The sequence below is a fragment of the Artemia sp. Qi Xiang Cuo genome, chromosome 20 (genome assembly GCF_049724085.1).
Source record: "Artemia sp. Qi Xiang Cuo chromosome 20, ASM4972408v1, whole genome shotgun sequence".
NCBI classification, from domain to species: domain Eukaryota; kingdom Metazoa; phylum Arthropoda; class Branchiopoda; order Anostraca; family Artemiidae; genus Artemia; species Artemia sp. Qi Xiang Cuo.
Genome location: NC_142813.1, coordinates 11,309,473 through 11,331,110, shown reverse-complemented (window position 1 = coordinate 11,331,110; position 21,638 = coordinate 11,309,473). Strand labels below are relative to the sequence as shown.

Here is a 21,638-nt window from a genome sequence, read left to right as displayed (position 1 = left end):
GAAGTATTAATTGTTTCTACCAAACTCGAACTCGAATGCTCCTGCTCGGGAAGAGTCTCATAGCCATTGTACAGTAGTAACCAGAGTGGCCAGACAGGGCGCATTTGAGCCATTTTGGCACTTCTTTGAGGCGGTTGCGCATTGATTTTTTCGAATCGGCGCATTTTGCAAGGGAAAAAATCGTTGAGTTGGCGCATTTTCACTAATGAAATTAAGCTTTTGGCGCATTTTCACTTTTAGGTGGTGCAACTTTAGACCAAGCAACTGGCAACACTGGTAGTAACTCCTTGTAAGCCAAAGTATAATCACCTACGGAATAAGTACTGACAAAACTCTCCAAAAGTGACCCCGCGTACCTCAGCGCCTCTAGACGCAAAATGCTGTACTACTTAATCGCTCCGAGCCAATAAATTATGCTAGAGCGTGATTCATGCGACGAGTGACCAGGAAATTATCGAATATTAGCAGGTTGAAATTAAAGAGTAAATCTTGCGATATGGGTATGAGGAAGAAGTATTGTGCTTAGAAAAGTGATTATTATTAAGTGCTGCCGGCCAATAACCAGAATGTGCGTTTGATGCTTTTTCGAAGGGTGCGATATTAATCGAAAAAATGCAAAAGAAAAAGGAGTCAAATTACTTGCTGTGCCAAATAACAGGTAGGATATGAAATTTTTTAAATGTTTTTTTTTTTCAAACTTCAGAAAAATTCTATTCTTGTGTCACAATGAGATAGCTAAGAAATAAACATACCATGATCTACTTAGAATTCAATGTTGTAGGCTATCAAAATATAAATTTAGAAAATTCCAGAATGGCGGGATTCCTTTCATCCCCTAGATTCTATAAAACAAACTTTTCGGGGAGACGGAGGGATTCGGGATAGGGCCCCGGGGCGTAGACCCGAACCCCGAGTGAGCCGAAAACTAGCAAATACTGACCTAGTATAGGCTATAGGTTATAGACTAATGAGAAATCTGGAAATGCGCCGTAGTTATATACGTTTTATTGGGTTAATTCAAGGCTGTAGCCTACTCAGTGAGAAATAGTGAGGAAACAAAAAAGATTAAGGGAAAGATTTTACAATTTACACTAATTATAAAGACGATAAATGACAGGAAAATCACAGCTGTATTATAGCACAATTTCAAATACTTTGGCTACTTACCCCCAAACTTATGGTCAATATATTGGAAGGTGCAGCTTTTAATGGTAAACTCCAATATTTCGAAGTTTCAAAGCACAAAAAAGTTATGCAGAAAAACCTAGCACGTTTTAAGCCTCTCAAAATCCAAGTTTTGTCTTAGATACTATATTTTTTGTTTATTGTTTCAAATTCCTCGTAAGAAGGAGTATTCATTTGGAATTTTTTCCTGTATTCTGGCGGTGTGTGACTTTTCTTATTGATAATTTCTAAGAACAAGACAAAACTGTGAACTCTGTATCTTCTGAATTATTGGCTTTTTTTTTTAACATCGATGATATTGGCTCTTGGTGGCCGAAATTGGATTCTCTTCAATGTAGCTCTAATTCTAATATCAGATGTGAAGCAGGGCATTACTTTTGGATAGGACTGAACTGGCACGAACAAACCAAATCTGACTACTTGTTATTTTTTTTTTTTTTTTACAGACGGGAAGAATGGCTTAGAGCTGTAAAACGTGAGGATTTGCTGGAAAATCCGAAAATGGCAAAAAGACTCTTCATATGCACGAGGCATTTCAAGGAAGAGCATTTTATGGCAGCAGATATTACTAAGCTAAAAAAAGTCTGCTTGAAGCCAAACGCCATCCCGTTTATTTTAGTCGGTGGAGGTCAAAGTAAGACTTTATGTATGTTCATTCGCTATCAGTGGTGTAGTTGGGTGAGAAAGTCGGAGGAATGTGATCCATGCGGAAAGTAATCCACTTGTTTTCCTGCGAAGAAAAAAGCTCTTAGTTTCATCTGCTTAATTTTTAACCTTTGAGGCATCAGCTACTACGAGATGGTAAAGGGAGGGTGAAAGAGTGCAGCCGTCTCACCTCTTTTTTGAGGACAGTACGCCAAGGATAAGCCTAGAGATTCGCTATCATAGATTCACGACCTAATCAGATAAATGTTTGTAGCAGGTTTAACAAGCCAGGTGTGGAGAGTTCAGGCAACACGATTATGCACCAACTATTGTCCGACTTCTTGAAAACAAGGTATTTATTTCATTTGGTGACTCTCTGCAGTGGCGACATTGCCTTGACCGACATCAATAGCAACCAGTACAACCCGATTTTGGTGGAAGTTGTAAATGTTAGTGGTAAGTGCTTAATTAGTTAGTTAACTTAGTAAATAAAAAAGTACCACTTTTGCTCATTAAAAGCTTGTTTTTTTTACTCTCCCTCCTTATTTTTGTGGAAAAGCGTCACTGACGTAGCATTCTGTAGAATCCAATTAAATCATAAGAATTCCTACCTAACCTAGAATGGTTATTTGTGTTCAATGCATCTTACAAAAGAAATATGCGTTTGCATCTTTGACATCGAATCCGGACCTTACGTTTATATTTAGTTTTCTGTTGCTAACAGTCTCGTATAGTTCTTTATTTATCGGAATATTTCAGCCTATCTGAGCATTTAGAGCACGGCTCAGTGCTGCACTGCGCCTACCTGCATATTCAGTCGAGCTTTTATGCAATATAACTTCTACACCCCTCACCACTCCCCCTCTCTTCTCTACTTCTCTTCTCTCCTCTTCGTACATCGTTTTTCTTTTCTTCTTTCTTATAGAAGTAGATTAGAGTAGATAAGATATGTCGCAGTAATAACAATAAGTTTTTTCCACTCTTACAGGTGACATTGCCTTCACTGACATCGGTAGCAGCTCACACATCCTGAATTTCGTTGAACTTGTTAACCTTAGTGGTAAGTCTTGTTTAGTAAATTAGTTAATAAATCTAATAGTGATCGTTATTGCTCATGCTCATTTACAGCCAGTTATTTCCTCTTTCTCCCTATTTTATGAAAAACACATAATTAACACTTATAAACAAAAAAAAACTATTTTAAATGTAACCACTCATAATTTTGCCATTATTTTTTTTCTGTGATTTGATGGAGGGAAAGTCCCTGGATTCTATATGCATCGAAGGAGTAATTAAAGCTTCCTTGGAAAGAAAGCAAGTTAATGGTTAGGGTTTCTTTTTGGTTAGGGTTAGGGAATTAATAAGTTGGGATTATTTATTTTCTTGTTTCTTTTATTCTGTTGCAATTAAAAAAAGGAAAAAATTGGAAGAACTATTAATACAGCGGTCATGTACCATTAAACCACATCTGCAAGCCCACTTCTGATCAAGATTATCATTATCCTAACTGTTCTTGAAACTCATTCCAACGTTTCGAGGTAGTATTTTTCACAAGAAAGTCATATGTTTGTTTTTATCAATCAATAGTAATTCACCCTCGTTTTTTTTTGCTTTTTAGCTTTTTCTTTGATCCGCAAGTAGCGATGATGTTCCACGAGAAAATCCGTAAACGCTTCGAAGGAGAAGTGAAAGAACTCTAGAGAATAGCATGCTGATTTTCAAACGAAATTGTTTTACAACAAACTACGTCGTTTTTATTTTTCTTTCCATTATTTTATTAGCTTCTATCAAAGCAACAATTACTGCCTGGAACTACGGATAGATTTCCAGTCTGGAAATTGGAATTTCTTTAAGGTTTGCAGGTCTACTTGAAGTAACCATCGCAAATTATTTCGGTATGTAAGGAGAGGAAATCATTGTCTTTATGTTGATGATCTACTTTCATTCCAAATAAAGCACACTTTTATTCGTCTGTTTCGTATTACTCGTATATAGGACTAATCTGGTTTCAAATAAGCTCTGAAAAAGCGAGCTAAATTTGTGCGAAACGGAAAAAAAATCTGAATCAGTTGACGAGTGCTCCGTACTATAATTAATTTTGCAGCACACAACAATAAAAATACATGTAAAAGCTGCTCATGAAACAAAGCATCCCATATGTGTGTGCTTTTTTTTTTTGCTTTCCTTCCGAAGAATATAGTGGGCCTATATCAGCATATCCCGGCCTCCAATCCAGGAGCTTAGGGGACAAACAAGAAAAAAATTTCGTACGGTTCTGAACCAAATTAAATAAAAGTAGATTCTATCAAATACCATTAATACAATTTACTCGGCTAATTTCTTTAATCCAGTTGCCATGCAATGACAATAAATACTATACTTTCGAAATAAATAAATACTTTCGAAATAAATTATCATATTTTCAAGTTTTGACGTCAATAACATTGAGAAAAAGGGATAGATTAGAGGAAGATGAAAACAATTATATTAATCAAAGCAATTTTCCATTCGATATGCGAGTAATTACGCGTAGCACTCTCAAATCGTAAATATAGGCGTGATAAATGGGTGTCGGTAAACATCAAAAAAAATCTAATAGGGTAGGGTGAAACAATTTCAAAATAGAAGGCATTAATTTAAATATGCTCCGCAATAAAGCACCCTCATTTTTTCATTGTCCTAATTCTAATCACAAGCTTTATATCAGGATCCGTCTCTTTAATTCAGACCACATCTGATCAAAGCATAATCACCTACGGAACTGGTTCCGTAGGTGATTATACTTTGCATCTGATCGAGACGCTATCTATTCTCCTAAGTTGCATTGAATTGTGTAACTACGGTAGTTAGTTGCCAGGTTCGCATAGGTATGGAATCGTCTCCAGAGACGTGGACAAAGGGTCACTTTTTGTGTGTGGAGAGGATAGGTTTTGTCAGTACTTGTTCCGTAGATGATTATACTTTGGTATTTATATATGAAAGCAATTTCAACAAAACAGACCATGAAAAGATTCTTTCAATAAAACGATGCATTATGATACATACATAATCAAGGGTGTCTACATGATGGATTTTGCCTTATTAATCGAACCGTGTATCGAACCTGAAGATCGTTTGATCTTCCGAGTATCGAACCGAACCGAGTGTCGAACCGAATCCTGTTTGAACGATGAACTATTTTCCTCGTCACAGATACCGTACCTGGAAAATCCAATTGTAGTAAACATTAATAGTCCGGACGCCAAATCTTAGAAAGAAACATGCTTAGAAATATCCAGCTTTCTGAAGTTATCAAGTGGTAAGAATTGAAATGTAGTCAATACCTTGAGATTAGGTAGCGCTCATGCAGCAAAAAGTCACTTGTTATTTACAGAACAAGGCAAAGAAATCTAAACTTTTTATATGTTTTACCACCAAACTGGCCAGTTATTATTATCTTTGCTAAGATTGCAAGAACCAATTATAGGGCGATATGAAGAACAAGAAAACGGGTCCTTGTCATGCTTTAAAATACAACTGACCGTGCCAAAGCTATCCGGGACTACGAGCAAAAGAGTGACATTTGAAAAAGTCATATTGTTAAGGCTTTTGATAGTCTCGACCATAATGTAGTAGTGGAAGAAGCCAAGGCTATGGGTGCCCGTTCATTTGTTGTACGTATGCTTGCGAGTTTTCTTTTTAAAAGATCTCAGTGTGTCCAACTCCCTGATCATGAGCCATCTGGATTTTTAGATATTTTTTGCGGTTCGCCACAAGGGACTAAATTAGGCCCACTTTCTTTTCTAATTGTTTTTGATCGAATTTAGCAGCAGTTCGTGAGGGTTTTAAATTTGATGATGATGTAGCTGTCTTATCACTGCAACTAAGCCATCCGACTACTGAACAGTCTGACTTGACGAGAATGTTTAACGACCTAAAAGCTGAATTAGGACTGGTACTGACGTCCTGACGGACTACTGAACGGTCTGACTTGACGAGAATGTTTAATGACCTAAAAGCTGAATTAGGACAAATTCAACTGACAGACTGACGGACTACTGAATTCAGTCTGACAATTGACGAGACTGTTTAGCTGACCTAGAAGCTGTCAATTTAGAAAGGTACAACGGACTGACGGTCAGCGAAACTAAGAGCTCTTATATGACTTTTTCCTTCCTAAAGGTCGACAACCACTCTTATCTTATTTCCCTACTGCCGACAAAGAAGGGGCCTCACTTTTACATTCATTTTCCAACCTGAAAAGATCTGGTATGCCAACTGAGGTTTGAAGGTCTGTATACTGCAGCTATGTTAGAACTTCTCTTGAGTATGCATGTCCAGCCTAGCATCCGGGTTTGATGAAAGATCAATCAGACATGATTGAGATGATACAAAAAAGAGCTGTAAAAATTATACTTGGACATAACTACTCAACATATGATGATGCACTAAAACAACTTAACTTGAATTCACTTGATAGTCGTGGATATGAGTTGACATATCGGTTTGAACTAAATTCTTGAATTCCCCAGCTCATCGTGGTCTACTACAAAGACCAGTCACTAGACTCCGATAAATAAAAAGAATTGTCCACTGTTAGTGACTTGCCTAGCCTCTAGTAACGAGAGATATTGCAAATCATTTGTCCCTCATTTTACTCGGAATTTTAATAATATGAGTTATTTTACTAATATTTTAATAATATTACCTTAACAAATATTTAATGTTTGATGCAGTTTATTTTAGTTGTTTGCCTGTGAGTGTTTTTGAATGTACCAACCATTTATATATTTAATATTCTGATATATTCCGTATAGACGTTCCCTGTTTTAACTGTGAAAATTGATTCTTGACTAATTTAAATTAAACACATTTTTGTTGACTTATTTCAATTTATTGACCTTGAAAACAAATTTATTAACTTGCTGCCTTAATTTTTTGTGTTGTTATCATGGGTGCCCATATGGGGGGGCAGGGGGGCTCTTGCCCCCCCCCCCCTGGATGAATGATGCTGCCTTATTTTTATATTTTTGTTCCGAGATTTCTATTATATAGCATTAAAAGTAGCAATTAGATGAAGTTTGCCCCCCCCCCTGGAATTCAGCTTATGGGCGCCCATGGTTGTTATTTGTTTTTAATTTTTTGATCCTTGTTTTTGGGTCTCTTTTTTTGTGTCATGACATGCTCGTGTTAGCTCCAGCTATTGCAGTGAATAATCTATATTCTATTCTATTCTATAACATCAACGGACTGCAATCAACATGTAAATGATTCTTACTAATCCCATCTAAATCAACGGACTTAGATTTCAATTGAAGAATGGCATTATGCACAGCGTCAGCAGAAATAGGTATAACATGGCGCTAAGAAAGACTCTATGGGATAACATTTGATAATAACTTTTCAAATGATGAGCAATGTCATGAAAACTTCATCAAGTTTTATGACGCCATAGGAGCCCTGCATTGCTCCAATTGGGACCAGTTTGAATGCTAAGCCCGAGCTTAATTCATATTATGCTCAAATTCTTTCCGCTATGAAAAATTAAGAGCTTTTATCGGTAGCTCAAGAAAGTGTGAAAATCGGTTCCAAAGGGTGTTTTGACTCAAAATATCGTCGAATCGGCGAAAATCAGGCACAGTTTGTGATATTAAAAATAATACTAAGCGTGTGTGTAAGAAACGTATATGTGCAGTGCACTGCAAGGGTTTGGGTTTACCTCGGGGTAAACGTGATTGGTTAAATGTTATAAATTCTTCGAACTTCAAACAAAAACACATGACCGTGGAATGTCAGTTTAATATACATAAACTGATATTTATTCCTTAAGTTTTAAAATTTTGTATTTATTAAAGTAAAAACATTTAAAATGTTTTCAGTACAGTGTAAACAATGTTTTGGTCTTGAGAAGGCATGGGGGTTGTCAGCCCTACTCGTGTTAATTTTTGCTCGTTTTGAGTTTGACTCGGCTATTTATTCTAATTCCCTGTTAGTTTTGAGTTTCATTTGTTTATTGATGGTGATTTGTGGTAGTTTTACTTCATGACTATGAAATCATTCTAAATTCCTAGTAAATTGGTTTTTACTTGATTCAGAAAAATGCCATCAAATCATTTAGCACTATTGCTTAAAAAGAAAATGAAAAAAGAGAATTCGATATGACGTTTTTTCTATAATACTTTAAGGAAGTATTAATCGTTTCTACCAAGCAACTCTAACATCAATCCTCCTGCTCGGGAAGAGTCTCATAGCCATTGTATAGTAGTAACCAGAGTGGCCAGACAGGGCGCATTTGAGCCATTTTGGCACTTCTTTGAGGCGGTGGCGCATTTATATTTTCCAATCGGCGCATTTTGCAAGGGAAAAAATCGTGGATTTGGCGCATTTTCACTAATGAAATTAAGCTTTTGGCGCATTTTCACTTTTAGGTGGTGCAACTTTAGACCAAGCAACTGGCAAAACTGGTAGTAACTCCTTGTAAGCTATGTAATATTGTGTTTGAGGATATTATATTCACTTAAAAAGGGCACCAGATAATTTTCTTCCAATACATTTTAAGACTTCATTTTATCTCTCACATTGTAGACTTGGGCTCAATAACAAACAACTATAACCGTAATTGGCTCCAATCAAGAATTATGCTGTGGGAATTTTTGTTGTTCTGATTAAAAATTCAACAAATTTTTTTTCATCCCGTTCAGGAGGGAATATGAATGTACTTACAACTTTCACTCTTCATTCACAAGTCCTTTTTATGAATCCCGGTAGATATTGTGATTTTTTTAATGCTATGACAAAAAAAAAGAACAAAAAATACACGCCTGGAAATAAAATTGTTTTCACTAAAGCACAAATAACTTTCTGGTCAACTAAGCTTTAGCTTCACGTTAGGATTAGAGTAAGACATAGGACTTGTAGCGCTACCCCTTAAGCATGCAGTATCGATTATCGATATTGATATAGTATATCAATTGGTCCAAACCGTTTTCTTCTATCTAATTGTTTCTAAGATTCAGAAGTTTCCATTTTTTTTTAGAATATTGGTGTGTTTTCTTTACTCAAAAAAATCAAGCCACCGCTGCAACCACTGTTTTCTTCTATTTAGCTCTATTAGCCTCTTTTCACTATTATTATTTTATTAGATTCTCTTCTATTTACTTCTATTTGCTTTCTTGTCACCGTTATTTTTTTGTGAGTGTTTTCACTTATTGCCAGCTTTTATTATTGAGGGGATTTGAGTTTACGTATCCTTTTATACTGGTTCATGACCTCATACGGTAAATGACGTCACAGAGTTTGTATATCATGATAATACAAAAGTGGGTGCCGATTCTATTCGCCCTTCCCCAAGGCTATATCTCAATTTTACATGGAAATTAATTAATTTTTACTATTTTAATGTGTTTATTTTAAAAATATTTGAAAAGAAACATAGCTGCCAAATAAATGTCATAAAAACGTAAATTTGCAATATTTATATTCCAGTAAAGTACAAATAGCAATACTCAGTCCCTGAATCCTTTCAAAAGGCTTTTTTTTAATTGTGTCCAAAGCGCCATATACTTCATTAGTTTAGAGGAGCAACAGATTTAATTTGTCCTTTTTTTAGAAGTTGACGACAAATCTCCAAATGATTTTGAAAATTTTTTCATAAGTACAGATCCTGGTCTATCACCTAAGCAGGAAGATGATTGTAGGAGGGTATCTCCCACTATAACTGTAAAACCCGAACCTGATTATGACCCTTATGAACGGGATTCAGCTATTTGTGAGAACCAAGGTATGTTTTACCTAGTCAATAGCCAAAAAGGTCTGCTTCGCGGTCTTGCTTCCCTCGCTGCTAAATTCAGCGAGCTAAATTCAAGTTAAATTTAGTTTGGTTTTGTGACTTTAGGAATAAACTCAGTATTCATATATGTTCCATATTTAATTTGTGCTTTTTAACCTCAGCCTTTATTAAGGTCAATGTGAAATGTGATTACTATTCCTTTCTTCTACCCTGTTTTTTTTAACGTTCACTCGTAGCAATTGTGAACTTGGTATGAATTGTCCTATGAACTTGAAAAGCGTGGATTCTAAACTTAAAAGCGTAATGAAGCTAGGCCCCATTTCTTTTATAATTGGGTATACCACACAGCAAAGGGTCTTCGGTTTTGTCTTGTATATGAAATTGAAAAGTGTGGCTTCTAAACTTGAAAGCGTAATGAAGCTAGGCCCCGTTTCTTTCATGATTAAGTATCCCACACGGAAAAGGGCTTTCGGTTTTGTCTTTGCTGAATATAATAAAGAACGAACCCCAGTTACAACTGACGTCACGTATATAATATAGCGTCATTTTATAATATAGCGTCATTTACGGTTCTAACCTTCGATTATGGTGTCATTCATCATAAAGAAAAGAAGGACACATCAGTGCTACTCATGAAAAAAAGTGATTCTCCTTGCTGTTCAAGCCAGGGAGCTGTAAGTTTTATGAATTGGGTTTTGGGCCATGCCGATTCCAACGGTGTTTTTTTTTCGATCCAACTCCATTTTGTTTTAGGAGTTTTAGGCTATCTTTTGAAATTCTTTTAAATTTGTTTTCAAACTAACATTTTACTATTAAGATTAATTTAGATAATTATCATTCCTGGATCAACTAGAAATGACAAATTTTTTGACTAGCAAGTTTTTTTTAAAGATGTTTTTCAAAGTTTTGGTTACTATGGGCCGTGGTTCATTCCTTACTACTTTGCAGCGGTAGCAACAATGCAACCATGATTAATACTACGGTGTGTTCTAGAAGTGATTGGCTAGCATGGTCTTGGTTTATCGAATGATATATATTACAAACAGGTAAACACCTTTGGCTTTTTCTTAGTTGGAACAGTACAGAACGAACTGCCGGGATTAGGCAGTGCATTCACTCAAATATGACATCATGCACCTTTTCAAAAGATTTTAGAGAAGTAACTTTTCAAAAGATGCTTCTCTTATATTGTCTTACCAAAAGATAGGTGTGCTGCATTATTATGTTTATGATGATTCAGTTTTTGTCGAAAATTGCATTTTATTTTAATATATTGGTTACTATTGGCTAGAGGTTGTTCTTTACTATAAAACAAAAGTACGCATATGAGGCAATTTCCTTTAAAATGGAATTGGTTTTTCAGTTTTTGGTTAGTTATTTATGTGTTGTAGTTCATCCTTTATTAAGTTGCAGATACCGCTGCACCCATGAAAGTACGAGGAGACCTCGGTCCCTGGTACTAGGCATGCGGCAGGGGTGATTCGGTTCAGTTTATTTGATTCGGTTTGTCGCTTGTTTTTCAACCGCAGATTAATGTAAAATTCTTTTCCAGCTTTTACCCAGTAATTATTTTTGCTTTACATTGTTACATAATTCAGTAACAACCCTGTGTGTTACTTTTGCAAATAATTATAGCGCTAAAATAACGCGTTCTTTCACTCCATTGTAATTGTCATTGATTTGCAAATACTGCCTGTTCAATAGATAACGCTCATTGTTATATGTATTTTGCAGATCGATTGCATATTGACGACCGCAGATTTCGTTGTGTGTCATTTTCGTTTGCGATTTGATATGATTCTATGATTCTCTCTGTTGCTTATCTTCTAACCGCAGATTTCGTTGCGCCTAATCTTCGATTGCGATTTGTTTCGATTCCCGGTGTCGCTTGTATTTTAACTGCTGATTTAATTGTGCATCACCTTCATTTGTGATTCACTGTGATTCTCTTGCATCATTTTTGTTTGCGATTCGACGTGATGCTCGCTGTTACTTGTCTTTTAACCGCAGGTTCCGTTGGGTATGATTTTCATATGTGTTTTGTTTCGATGGTCGTTGTCGCATGTCTCCTAACCGCAGATTTCGTCCTGCTTGATTTTTGTTCATCATTAACTGGTACAATTTTTGATACCTTTTGTTTTAGCTGTTCGGGTAGTATTTTGCATGTCGCCAAAGATACAAAAAATGTTTGATACATTCACCCCTAAAATAAATTAATCTTCCCAAAATTGTAACCTATCTAGATTTTTTTCAGGCCAGAATACTTTGCTGTACCAATTTTTAGAAAAACAATTCAGTTATAACCAGGCATGTTACATTGCACATACCATCCAGCGCTGATTTGATCACTAATTTTAATCACTTTGCGAATGTTTCCTGTTCGATTGACGCTAATCATTATCGAACGTCTTCTAGCCGCAGTTTTTTTGCATCATTTTTGCTGGCTCCATAATTTTTTTTTGAAAATTGGGATGCTGAGATTTTCTGGTCATCTTATCTGGGAAGCAGTGTGACTCCTGCAGCATCCTTTGACGGTAACTACCCGAAATCACAAACTAGTGTATCACGCCATTTAGACGTTTGAACGCTCTACACAAAAACTCGTTTCGCAGCTAATACGTGTTACCACTCGCGTCAACCGTACTGTCTGAAGGGTTTTGAAAAAAGAACAAGTTCCGGGTCGTCGGGCTTTCCGGATTTCCGGAATGAAGTCCTTTTCTTGAGGAACCATTCAACTCTTAACTTTCTGAGCGACATAGGCAAGGATTTTGTACTCATCTATCATAGGCAGCGCAATCGCGCTGCCTAAGTAAAGAACGATGTTGGCACAATGTATTATCTATTTTTTTTTTCTTTAGGCCAGGGCACTTCGTAGCGAAGGAGTTGTCGTAGAAACTTCGAAAAGGGCTCATTCGATTGGAAATTGGAGTAGCTTGTGCCCTTTTTAATAGTCAAAAGTGATTGGAAGGCAACTAACACCCCTTCCACACTCACCATTTCCCCAAACACCTCCAATCAAAATTTTAAGATAACCATTTTGTCCAGCGTAGTTGATTTTCAGATAGAAAATATGTTTTTGAGGAGGACACTCCCCCACAGCCCTCAGGGAAGGGTATTATGTTATGCCCTGGGGGAATATAAGAACGATGTTGGCACAATGTATTAATTATTATTTTTTTCCTTTTCCTTTTCGAAAAGGGCTCATTCAATTGGAAATTGGAGTTGCTTGTGCCCTTTTTAATAGTCGAAAGTGATTGGAAGGCAACTAACACCCCTTCCATGCCCACCATTTCCTGAAACACATCCAATCAAAATTTTGAGATAGCCATTTTGTTCAGTGTATTTTTTTTCCAGATATAAGTTATGTTTTTGAAGAGGACACTCCCCCACAGCCCTCAAGGCAAGGGGGTATATAAGGTTTACATAGAAAGCTTTGTCGTAGAAACTTCAAAAAAGGCTCAATCGATTGGAAATTCAAAGGGCTAGTGCACTTTTTAATACTCGAGAATAATTTCAGGGCAAATGACCCCCCTCTGACATCCACCATTTCTCCAAACATATCCAATCGAGCTTTTGAGATTGCCATTTTGTTTCACGCAGTTTAAAGTTCAGGAAATTAAACCTTTGAGCAGGACATTCCTCCCACAGTCTTCAGGGAAAAGGTTATAAGTTATACCCTGGGGGCATATAAGTTTTTATTGAAATATTTGTTGTAGAAACTTGAAAAAAGGCTCATTGGATTGCAAATTCAAAAGGCTAGTACCCTTTTTAAGTGTCGAAAGTTATTGGAGGGCAACTAGCCCCCCTCTCACGCCGACCTTTCCCCCAAACACATTCAATCAAAATTTTGTGATAGTCAATTTGTTGAACGTAGTTGTACGTTCTGGATATTAGGCTTTTGATTGTGAAAGCCCCCCCCCCCCGCCCTCAGGGTAATGGTTATCAGTAATACCCGGGGTGCATTTAAGTTTTTTTATAGAAAGCGTTGTTGTAGAAACTTCAAAAAGGGCTCATTCGATTGGAAATTGAAATGGTTATTGCCCTTTTTAATAGTCGAAAGTGATTTGAGGACACCTAGTCCCCCCCTCACGCCCACCTTTTCACCAAACACATCCAATCAAAATTTTTAGATAGCCATTTTATTCAACGTAGTTGAAAGTTTTGGAAATTAGGTTTTTAAGGATGACAACCCCCCCCCCCACAGCTTTCAGGGCAAGTGGTTGTAAGCTATGCCCTCGGTGCAAATAAGGTTTTTTATAGAAAGCGATATTGTAGAAACTTAAAATAGGCTCATTCAATTGGAAATTGAATGGGCTAGTGCCCTTTTTAATAGTCGAAAGTGATTGAAGGGCAACTTACCCCCCCCCTCTCACGCCCACCATTTTCCCAAACACATGAGATCAAAATTTTGAGCTATCCATTTTGTTCAACGTAGTTGAAAGTTCTAGAAATTAGGTCTTTTAGGATGATAACCCCCTCAGAGCCGTCATTGCAAGGGTTGTAAATTATGCCCTGGGGGTATATAAGGCTTATATAGAAAGTTTTTGTAGAAATTTCAAAAAGGGCTCATTTTATTGGAAATTGAAATCGCCTTTTTAAATAGTCGAAATAGAATGGACAGTAATTGACCCCCCTCTTACACCCAACATTTCCCCAAAAACATTCAATCAAAGTCTAGAGGTGGCCATTTTGTTCAATGTCTTTGAAAGTTCTTAAAATTATGTCTTTAAGGATGACAAACTCCCCATTCAAATACACCATTCAAATACAAGTGAATGTGCATTGCCATTTAATATGCATTTACTGATATTTAGGAATCAAAATGTTAATATTATTTTATTTATTAAAGTTTTAAAAGTAAAAAAAATTATATTTTTTTCAGTAAAGTGCAAATTATGTACTGGCCTTGGGAAGGCATAGGGGTTTTGAGCTCAACTTCTGTTAATTTTTGCTCGTTTTGTGTTTGACTCGTTTATTTATTTTAATTTCTGTTCGTTTTGGGTTTCATTTATTTATCGATGATGATTTGTGGTAGTTTCACGCTTGGTAGATTATTTGGTTTTATTTTTGCTCATTTTTGGTTTAACGGAGTTCTTTACTTTTCTTTGGAAAACTTATTTTGTGGAAAAAGTTTTTTTTAATTAATATACATTAAAAAACACGTTGTTTAGTGGAACAAAACTGCACCTTAAAACTTATTTTGTGGAAAAAGACTTTTTTAATTAATAAGAAAAAACAAACAAACATAAAAAACTATGTGCCTATATGCATTTGGGAGTGCCTCTCTAAAAACATGTTAGTGTTTTAAACGTAAAAACGCATAAGCGTTTCCATTTTGTACCCCGAGATAACTTTTGACAATTAACTTGAATTCCTGTAGGACAAGAGCCCATCGCGTAAGGCGGGAGTTATAACTGCAGGATACTTTGAGCCGTCTTAGCAGATTATGATCTGTTCCGACCTCAAATTTCTTTCCACTGAGGTTGTATCCAAAACTGCGAATTGTCAATTTCAGAGCTATGGTCTTTTTCTCAACTATTCCTCTGTGTTATGAGACACCTCTGTGTACTATGAAGTACATACGATTATGCTAGGAAGCATTTCCGTGTGTTGTGAAATACCTCTTTGTGCTATGAAGCACTTACGATTGCGCTACGAAGCACTTTTGTGTGTAGTGAAACACCTCTGTATTCTATGAGGCTTTTACGATTCTACTATGTAGAACTGCTGTGTGTTATAAAACACCTTTGTGTGCTATGAGGCATTTATGATTGTGCTATGAAACATTTCTGTGTGTCGTGAAATACCTATTTGTCCAATGAAGTGCTTACGATTGTGCTACCAAGCACTTCTGTGTGTTGTTAAACACCTCTATATGCCATGAGGCATCTACGATTTTGCTAAGTAGCACTTAGCAATTTTGCTAAGTAGCTAAGTTTGCTGTGTGTTATAAAACACCCCTATATGCTATGAGGCATTTACAATTGTGCTATGAGATTGTGTTACGAAGCACTTCTCCTGTGCTATAAACCACCTGTATGTGCTATGAAGCATTTCGGTGCGTTGTGAAACACTTCAATATGTTATGAGACATTTAGGATTGTGCTTTGAAACACTGGTGTATTATGAAACCCCCTATGTGCATTTGGCATTTACGATTGTGCTATGAAGTGTTTCGGTGTTGTGAAATACTTCTATGTACTATGAAGCATTTAAGATTGTGCTACGAAGCACTTCTGTGTGCTGTGAAAACCTTTGTATGCTACGAGGCATTTGTGATTATGCTATGTAGTACTCTTTCCTGAAGCCTATTGCTGACAAGGTCGGAGCAAGGGGCTAGCTAAGCCTGAAAATTTCCACGGCGGTGGTGGAGCTCCAGGCAATGAGGCTTGACCCTCCGTCCCTAGGCAGCATAGTAAATCCGTCAGTGCACCTCAAGGTGGTGAAAGGGTGTAAACATCACTGAGCTTCACGCCAAGAAAGGTGGTGGCTAATGCGCTACGGGTGACCGCAAGACTTGGGACCTTGTGGTGAATTTTTTCCCCAAGAAACGTCCGGCAAAGATGATGAATGTGATAAAGAGTGAAAGTTTGGCCACGGCATCCCCGGTTGTATGCGATGCGACGAGGCTTGCGCCCTCGTCGAAAAATGGGCTAGCTAAAAATACGATGACGATGTGAAGCAGAGTAAAAGTTTGGCTACGGCATCCCCGGTTTTATGCGATGCGACGAGGCTTGCGCCCTCGTCGGAAAGTGGGCTAGCTACCATCATATCTAGAAGACAAGGCCTAAACTTTGGCTGCTGGAACTTTTTCTTGATAAAATGCCCCCTGACACAAGCTTTTATAGCTGAAGAATTTCATATTTATAATCTTGACATCTTGTGCGTCTCTGAGACGATGCTGATTGGACGTGACATCTCTACCCTAGAAGCACCCTTTGGGAAGAAGATCATATTTTACTCATGACCAACGGATGGCTCCGGTTTAACAGCAGTAGGTCTCATGTTGTCTCCAAAAGCGGCCACTGGGCTCCTCGAATATGAGACAGTATCTAGCAGGATTGTATGGGCGAGATTTAAAGGCCAAAATAACAACATGACCGTCCTTAGTGTGTACGCCCAAACCAGAGATGCGCCTGAACACCTAAAAGATCAGTTTTACAGTGAAATTAAGATGGCAATTGACAGGATCCCCCGAAAAGACATACTCGTGTTTGGAGGCGATGTTAATGCAAGGATTGGTGGCAGGCTGAATGAATTTAAACAGGCAATTGGCAATCATGGCCTCGGTGAAAAGTGCTCTAATAGAGACAGACTACTCCTGTTCGCAATGCAGAACAATCTTGCTGTGGCTAATACTTGGTTTAGACACCAGCCCTGTCAAAACATATAACTGGAAATCCCGCGATGGAAGAGTGAAAGCTCAAATCGATTACCTGCTTATATCTCGAAGGTGGAAGACCATGATGTTAGACTCAAGGGTGCAGAGACATGCTGACACAGGATCAAAAAATGGATCCGTCCACTTCTTGCTAAAGGCCAGGCTAAGGTTCAGACTCAGTACGAAGAAGGCGCCCATGAAGTCACAAAATAGATGTATCTAAATTGAAAATAGATAAATACCGAGAATCCTTTGTCCTTGAACCTGAACACCACAAGATGACACCGAAGATATTGATCAGAATTCTGACTCATCAGAATGCCCCGCTTCGATGATAGAGAGAAAATGGAGCAAGTTCGAAGGCCATGTAAAGGAAACCGCAACAAACATCCTCGGAGTTGTAAAACGAAAAGCCAAAAAATGGATCTCTGAGAGAACGCTAAAACTCTGCAAACAAGAAGGAGACAACCAGCAAAACATCCGCTGCGTATAAATCACTGCGTCAGGAATGCCATAAGTCTGCTAAAGCTGACAGAAAGGCCTACTGGTCAAATATGGCCGATGCGATGCGAAAAGCTGCCTCACGAAATGATATAAGGAAACTTTACCAGTTTCTTGGAGAATGTACTGGGAAGAGAAAGAAATCTGCCATCCCCCTGCTTAAAGCGAAAGATGGGAAACTGCTCACAAGTACGGAAAAACGTATCGAAAGTGAGGCGGGTATACGTCCAAGAATGGGCGAGGCCGGGAATTACAAGAAGCGAAAACCAATACCCCATTAAGTCACCTAACCCGTCTGAAAACCATTCTTATGAAAATGTGTCTACGGACCCACGTACTAGAGAGAAAGTAGTCCAGGCAATCAAACTGCTAAAAAATCACAAAAGTCTTGGAATAGATGGCATCTCTGCTGAGCTACTGAAAGCTCTGCCTGAGTCGGCCGCAGATGAGCTCTATTAACTTGTTACGGGTGAATGGGACAATGAATACATCCCCAATCAGTAGAAGACATCGACAATTGTCCATATCTTCGAAATATGAGACCGAACGGAATATAAAAGATACCGAGGCATATCCCTCACCCTGATTGCTGCAGGAGTGTTCACAACTATACTTCTAGATAGGTTCAGAGACACTAAAAATTCCCAAACGTGACCCAACCAAGCAGGATTTAGACCAGGTATGGGCTGCTGTGATCGGGTCTTTAGCTTCCGACAGATCTGAAAATATCGCTTGAAACTCCAGCAGGAGACAATCCAAATCTTCATCGATTTCATCACGGCTTTTGACTCGGTCCATCAGGACGCCATATGGGTCGCAATGAGAGAGGACGGAGTCGCTGAAAAGATCATCAGACTGTTGAAGGCATACTACGATGGAATCAAGGCCCAAGTTAGAGTTGATAGTGAGCTTTCAGGTCTGATCCCGATTGAGGAGGGTGAACATCAAGGATCTGTTCTGTAACCGACCTTATTCAACTTAGTCATTGATTAGATTCTCGTGGTCCTCGACAAGTATAAAGGTGTGGAAGTGAGCCCGTCCTTCTCTGTCACGGATCTTGATTACGCTGATGATGTGGACATACTTGCTGAGTCTGTTGCACATGCCCTGAGTCTGCTGCTCGCTACTTAATGAAGTAGAAAACAGAGCATTTTTAACTGGCCTCCAAATAAGTCTACCGAAGACGAAAACGATGCGGACAGCTGGGATGGATGACAACCCTGTGATCCTAAATGATAATCAAATCGAGGACGTTCAGTCGTTCAAATATCATGGCTCAATGATAAATGCAATTGGAGAATCATCAGAGGAGATCCGGAATCGCATATCCTCAGCATGGGACGTCTTTCTCCTGCTAAAGAACTCGCTTTGGAAGCGTAACGAAGCCTAAATGAGGCGTCTGAGGTGGTTTGGCCACACCATGCGGAGATCAGAAGAGCATATTACCAAAAAATGCCTCAAATGCCTTCCATTACCTGCATGGAAGAAGAAAGCAGGAGGACAAAAAAAAACATGGCTTGCGACAGTCAAAGCTGACCTAGAGTCCATTGGGTGTTTCCCAAAATTTGGGGCGACGCTGGGATCGTCACTCGCTTGAAAGTGTGGAGCCTGTCACCCTCGAGCGAAATCTCTGGAAAGAAACATGTCGTCGTCTGCTGGGCACCACGATGAGCCTGGATGTGCCTTGAACGTTCAACAAGTGCAAGTAAGTATGTAGTACTCCTGTGCTATAAACCACCTGTATGTGCTATGAAGCACATGCGATTGTGCTATGAAGCATTATTGTCTTTTACGAAACACCCTTATGTGCACCTTTATGTGGATATGAAGCATTTTGGTGCGTTTTGAAATACCTCTATGTGCTATGAAGCACTTACGATTGTGTTATGAAGGATTTCTGTGTGTTGCAAAACATCTTTATATGCCATGAGGCATTTACGATTGTGCTATATAGTACTCCTGCGTGTTATAAGCCACATCTATGTGCTATGAAGCACTTGCCATTGTACTATGAAGCTCTTCGGTGTATTGTGAAATACCTCTATGTGCTGTGAGGTATTGACGATTCTGCTGTGCAGCACTTCTGTGTATTGTGAAATACCTCTATTTGCTATGAAGCACTTAGTATTGTGCTGTGAAGCACTTTTGTGTGTTGTGGAATACCTCTATGTGTTATGAGTCATTGACGATTCTACTATGCAGCACTTCTGTGTATTGTGAAATACCTCTATTTGCTATGAAGCACTTAGTATTGTGCTATGAAGCACTTTTGTGTGTTGTGGAATACCTCTATGTGTTATGAGGCATTTACGATTCTACTATGCAGCACTTCTGTGTATTGTGAAATACCTCTATTTGCTATGAAGCACTTAGTATTGTGCTATGAAGCACTTTTGTGTGTTGTGGAATACCTCTATGTGTTATGAGGCATTGACGATTCTACTATGCAGCACTTCTGTGTATTGTGAAATACCTCTATTTGCTATGAAGCACTTATGTGTGTTGTGGAATACCTCTATGTGTTATGAGGCATTTACGATTCTACTATGCAGCACTTTTGTGTATTGTGAAATACCTCTATTTGATATGAAGCACTTAGTATTGTGCTATGAAGCACTTTTGTGTGTTGTGGAATACCTCTATGTGTTATGAGGCATTTACGATTCTACTATGCAGCACTTCTGTGTATTGTGAAATACCTCTATTTGCTATGAAGCACTTAGTATTGTGCTATGAAGCACTTTTGTGTGTTGTGGAATACCTCTATGTGTTATGAGGCATTGACGATTCTACTATGCAGCACTTCTGTGTATTGTGAAATACCTCTATTTGCTATGAAGCACTTAGTATTGTGCTATGAAGCACTTTTGTGTGTTGTGGAATACCTCTATGTGTTATGAGGCATTTACGATTCTACTATGCAGCACTTCTGTGTATTGTGAAATACCTCTATTTGCTATGAAGCACTTAGTATTGTGCTATGAAGCACTTTTGTGTGTTGTGGAATACCTCTATGTGTTATGAGGCATTGACGATTCTACTATGCAGCACTTCTGTGTATTGTGAAATACCTCTATTTGCTATGAAGCACTCAGTATTGTGCTATGAAGCACTTTTGTCTGTTGTGGAATACCTCTATGTGTTATGAGGCATTTACGATTCTACTATGCAGCACTTCTGTGTATTGTGAAATACCTCTATTTGCTATGAAGCACTTTTGTGTGTTGTGGAATACCTCTATGTGTTATGAGGCATTGACGATTCTACTATGCAGCACTTCTGTGTATTGTGAAATACCTCTATTTGGTATGAAGCACTTAGTATTGTGCTATGAAACACTTTTGTGTGTTGTGGAATACCTTTATGTGTTATGAGGTATTTACGATTCTGCTGTACTGCACTCCTGTGTGTTATAAAACACCTCTATGTGGTATGAAGCAGTTGCGATTGTACTATGAAGCTCTTCGATGTATTGTCAAACACCTCTATGTGCTATGAGGCATTGACGATTCTGCTGTGCAGCACTTCTGTGTGTTGTGAAATACCTATATTTACTATGAAGCACGTTTGTGTGTTGTAGAATACCTCTATGTGCTTTGAGGCATTTACGATTCTGCTATACAATACTCCTGCGTGTTATAAACCACCTCTATGTGCTATGAAGCAGATACAATTGTGCTTTGAAGCATTCTTGTCTTTTATGAAACTCCTTTATGTACTATGAAGCATTTCGGTACGTTTTGAAACACTTCTATGTGTTATGAGGCAGTTAGGACTGTGCTATGAGACACTTCGGTGTATTATGAAACACCTATGTGCTATGAAGCACTTGCAATTGTACTATGAAGCTCTTCGGTGTATTGTGAAACACCTCTATGTGCTATTAGGCATTCATGATTCTGCTATGCAGCACTTCTATATGTTGTGAAATACCTCTATGTGCTATGAAGCACTTACAATTGTGCTATGAAACACTTTTGTGTGCTATGGAATACCTCTATGTGCTATGAAGCACTTAAGATTGTGCTATAAAGCACACCTGTGTGTTATTGAATACCGCTATGTTCTATGAAGCACATAGGATTGTGCTATGAAGCAAATAAAGGTAGGAAATTAGCCATATAAATAGAGAAAAATCCTCTTAAAACATCTGAAATT

General features: G+C 38.0%; 1 protein-coding gene across 1 annotated transcript in view; it reads left to right on the top strand.

Annotated features, from left to right (window-relative positions):
• Positions 1–1,110: 1,110 nt before the first annotated feature.
• LOC148939864 (uncharacterized) overlaps positions 1,111–21,638 on the top strand; it is a 35,254-nt gene continuing 14,726 nt past the window's right edge. Inside the window, exons 1-4 of the mRNA XM_089106019.1 lie at positions 1,111–1,130; positions 1,632–1,819; positions 2,819–2,890; positions 9,419–9,589. Of these exons, the coding sequence (XP_088962145.1) occupies positions 1,111–1,130; positions 1,632–1,819; positions 2,819–2,890; positions 9,419–9,589 (451 nt within the window). The remainder of the gene's footprint in view (positions 1,131–1,631; positions 1,820–2,818; positions 2,891–9,418; positions 9,590–21,638) is intronic.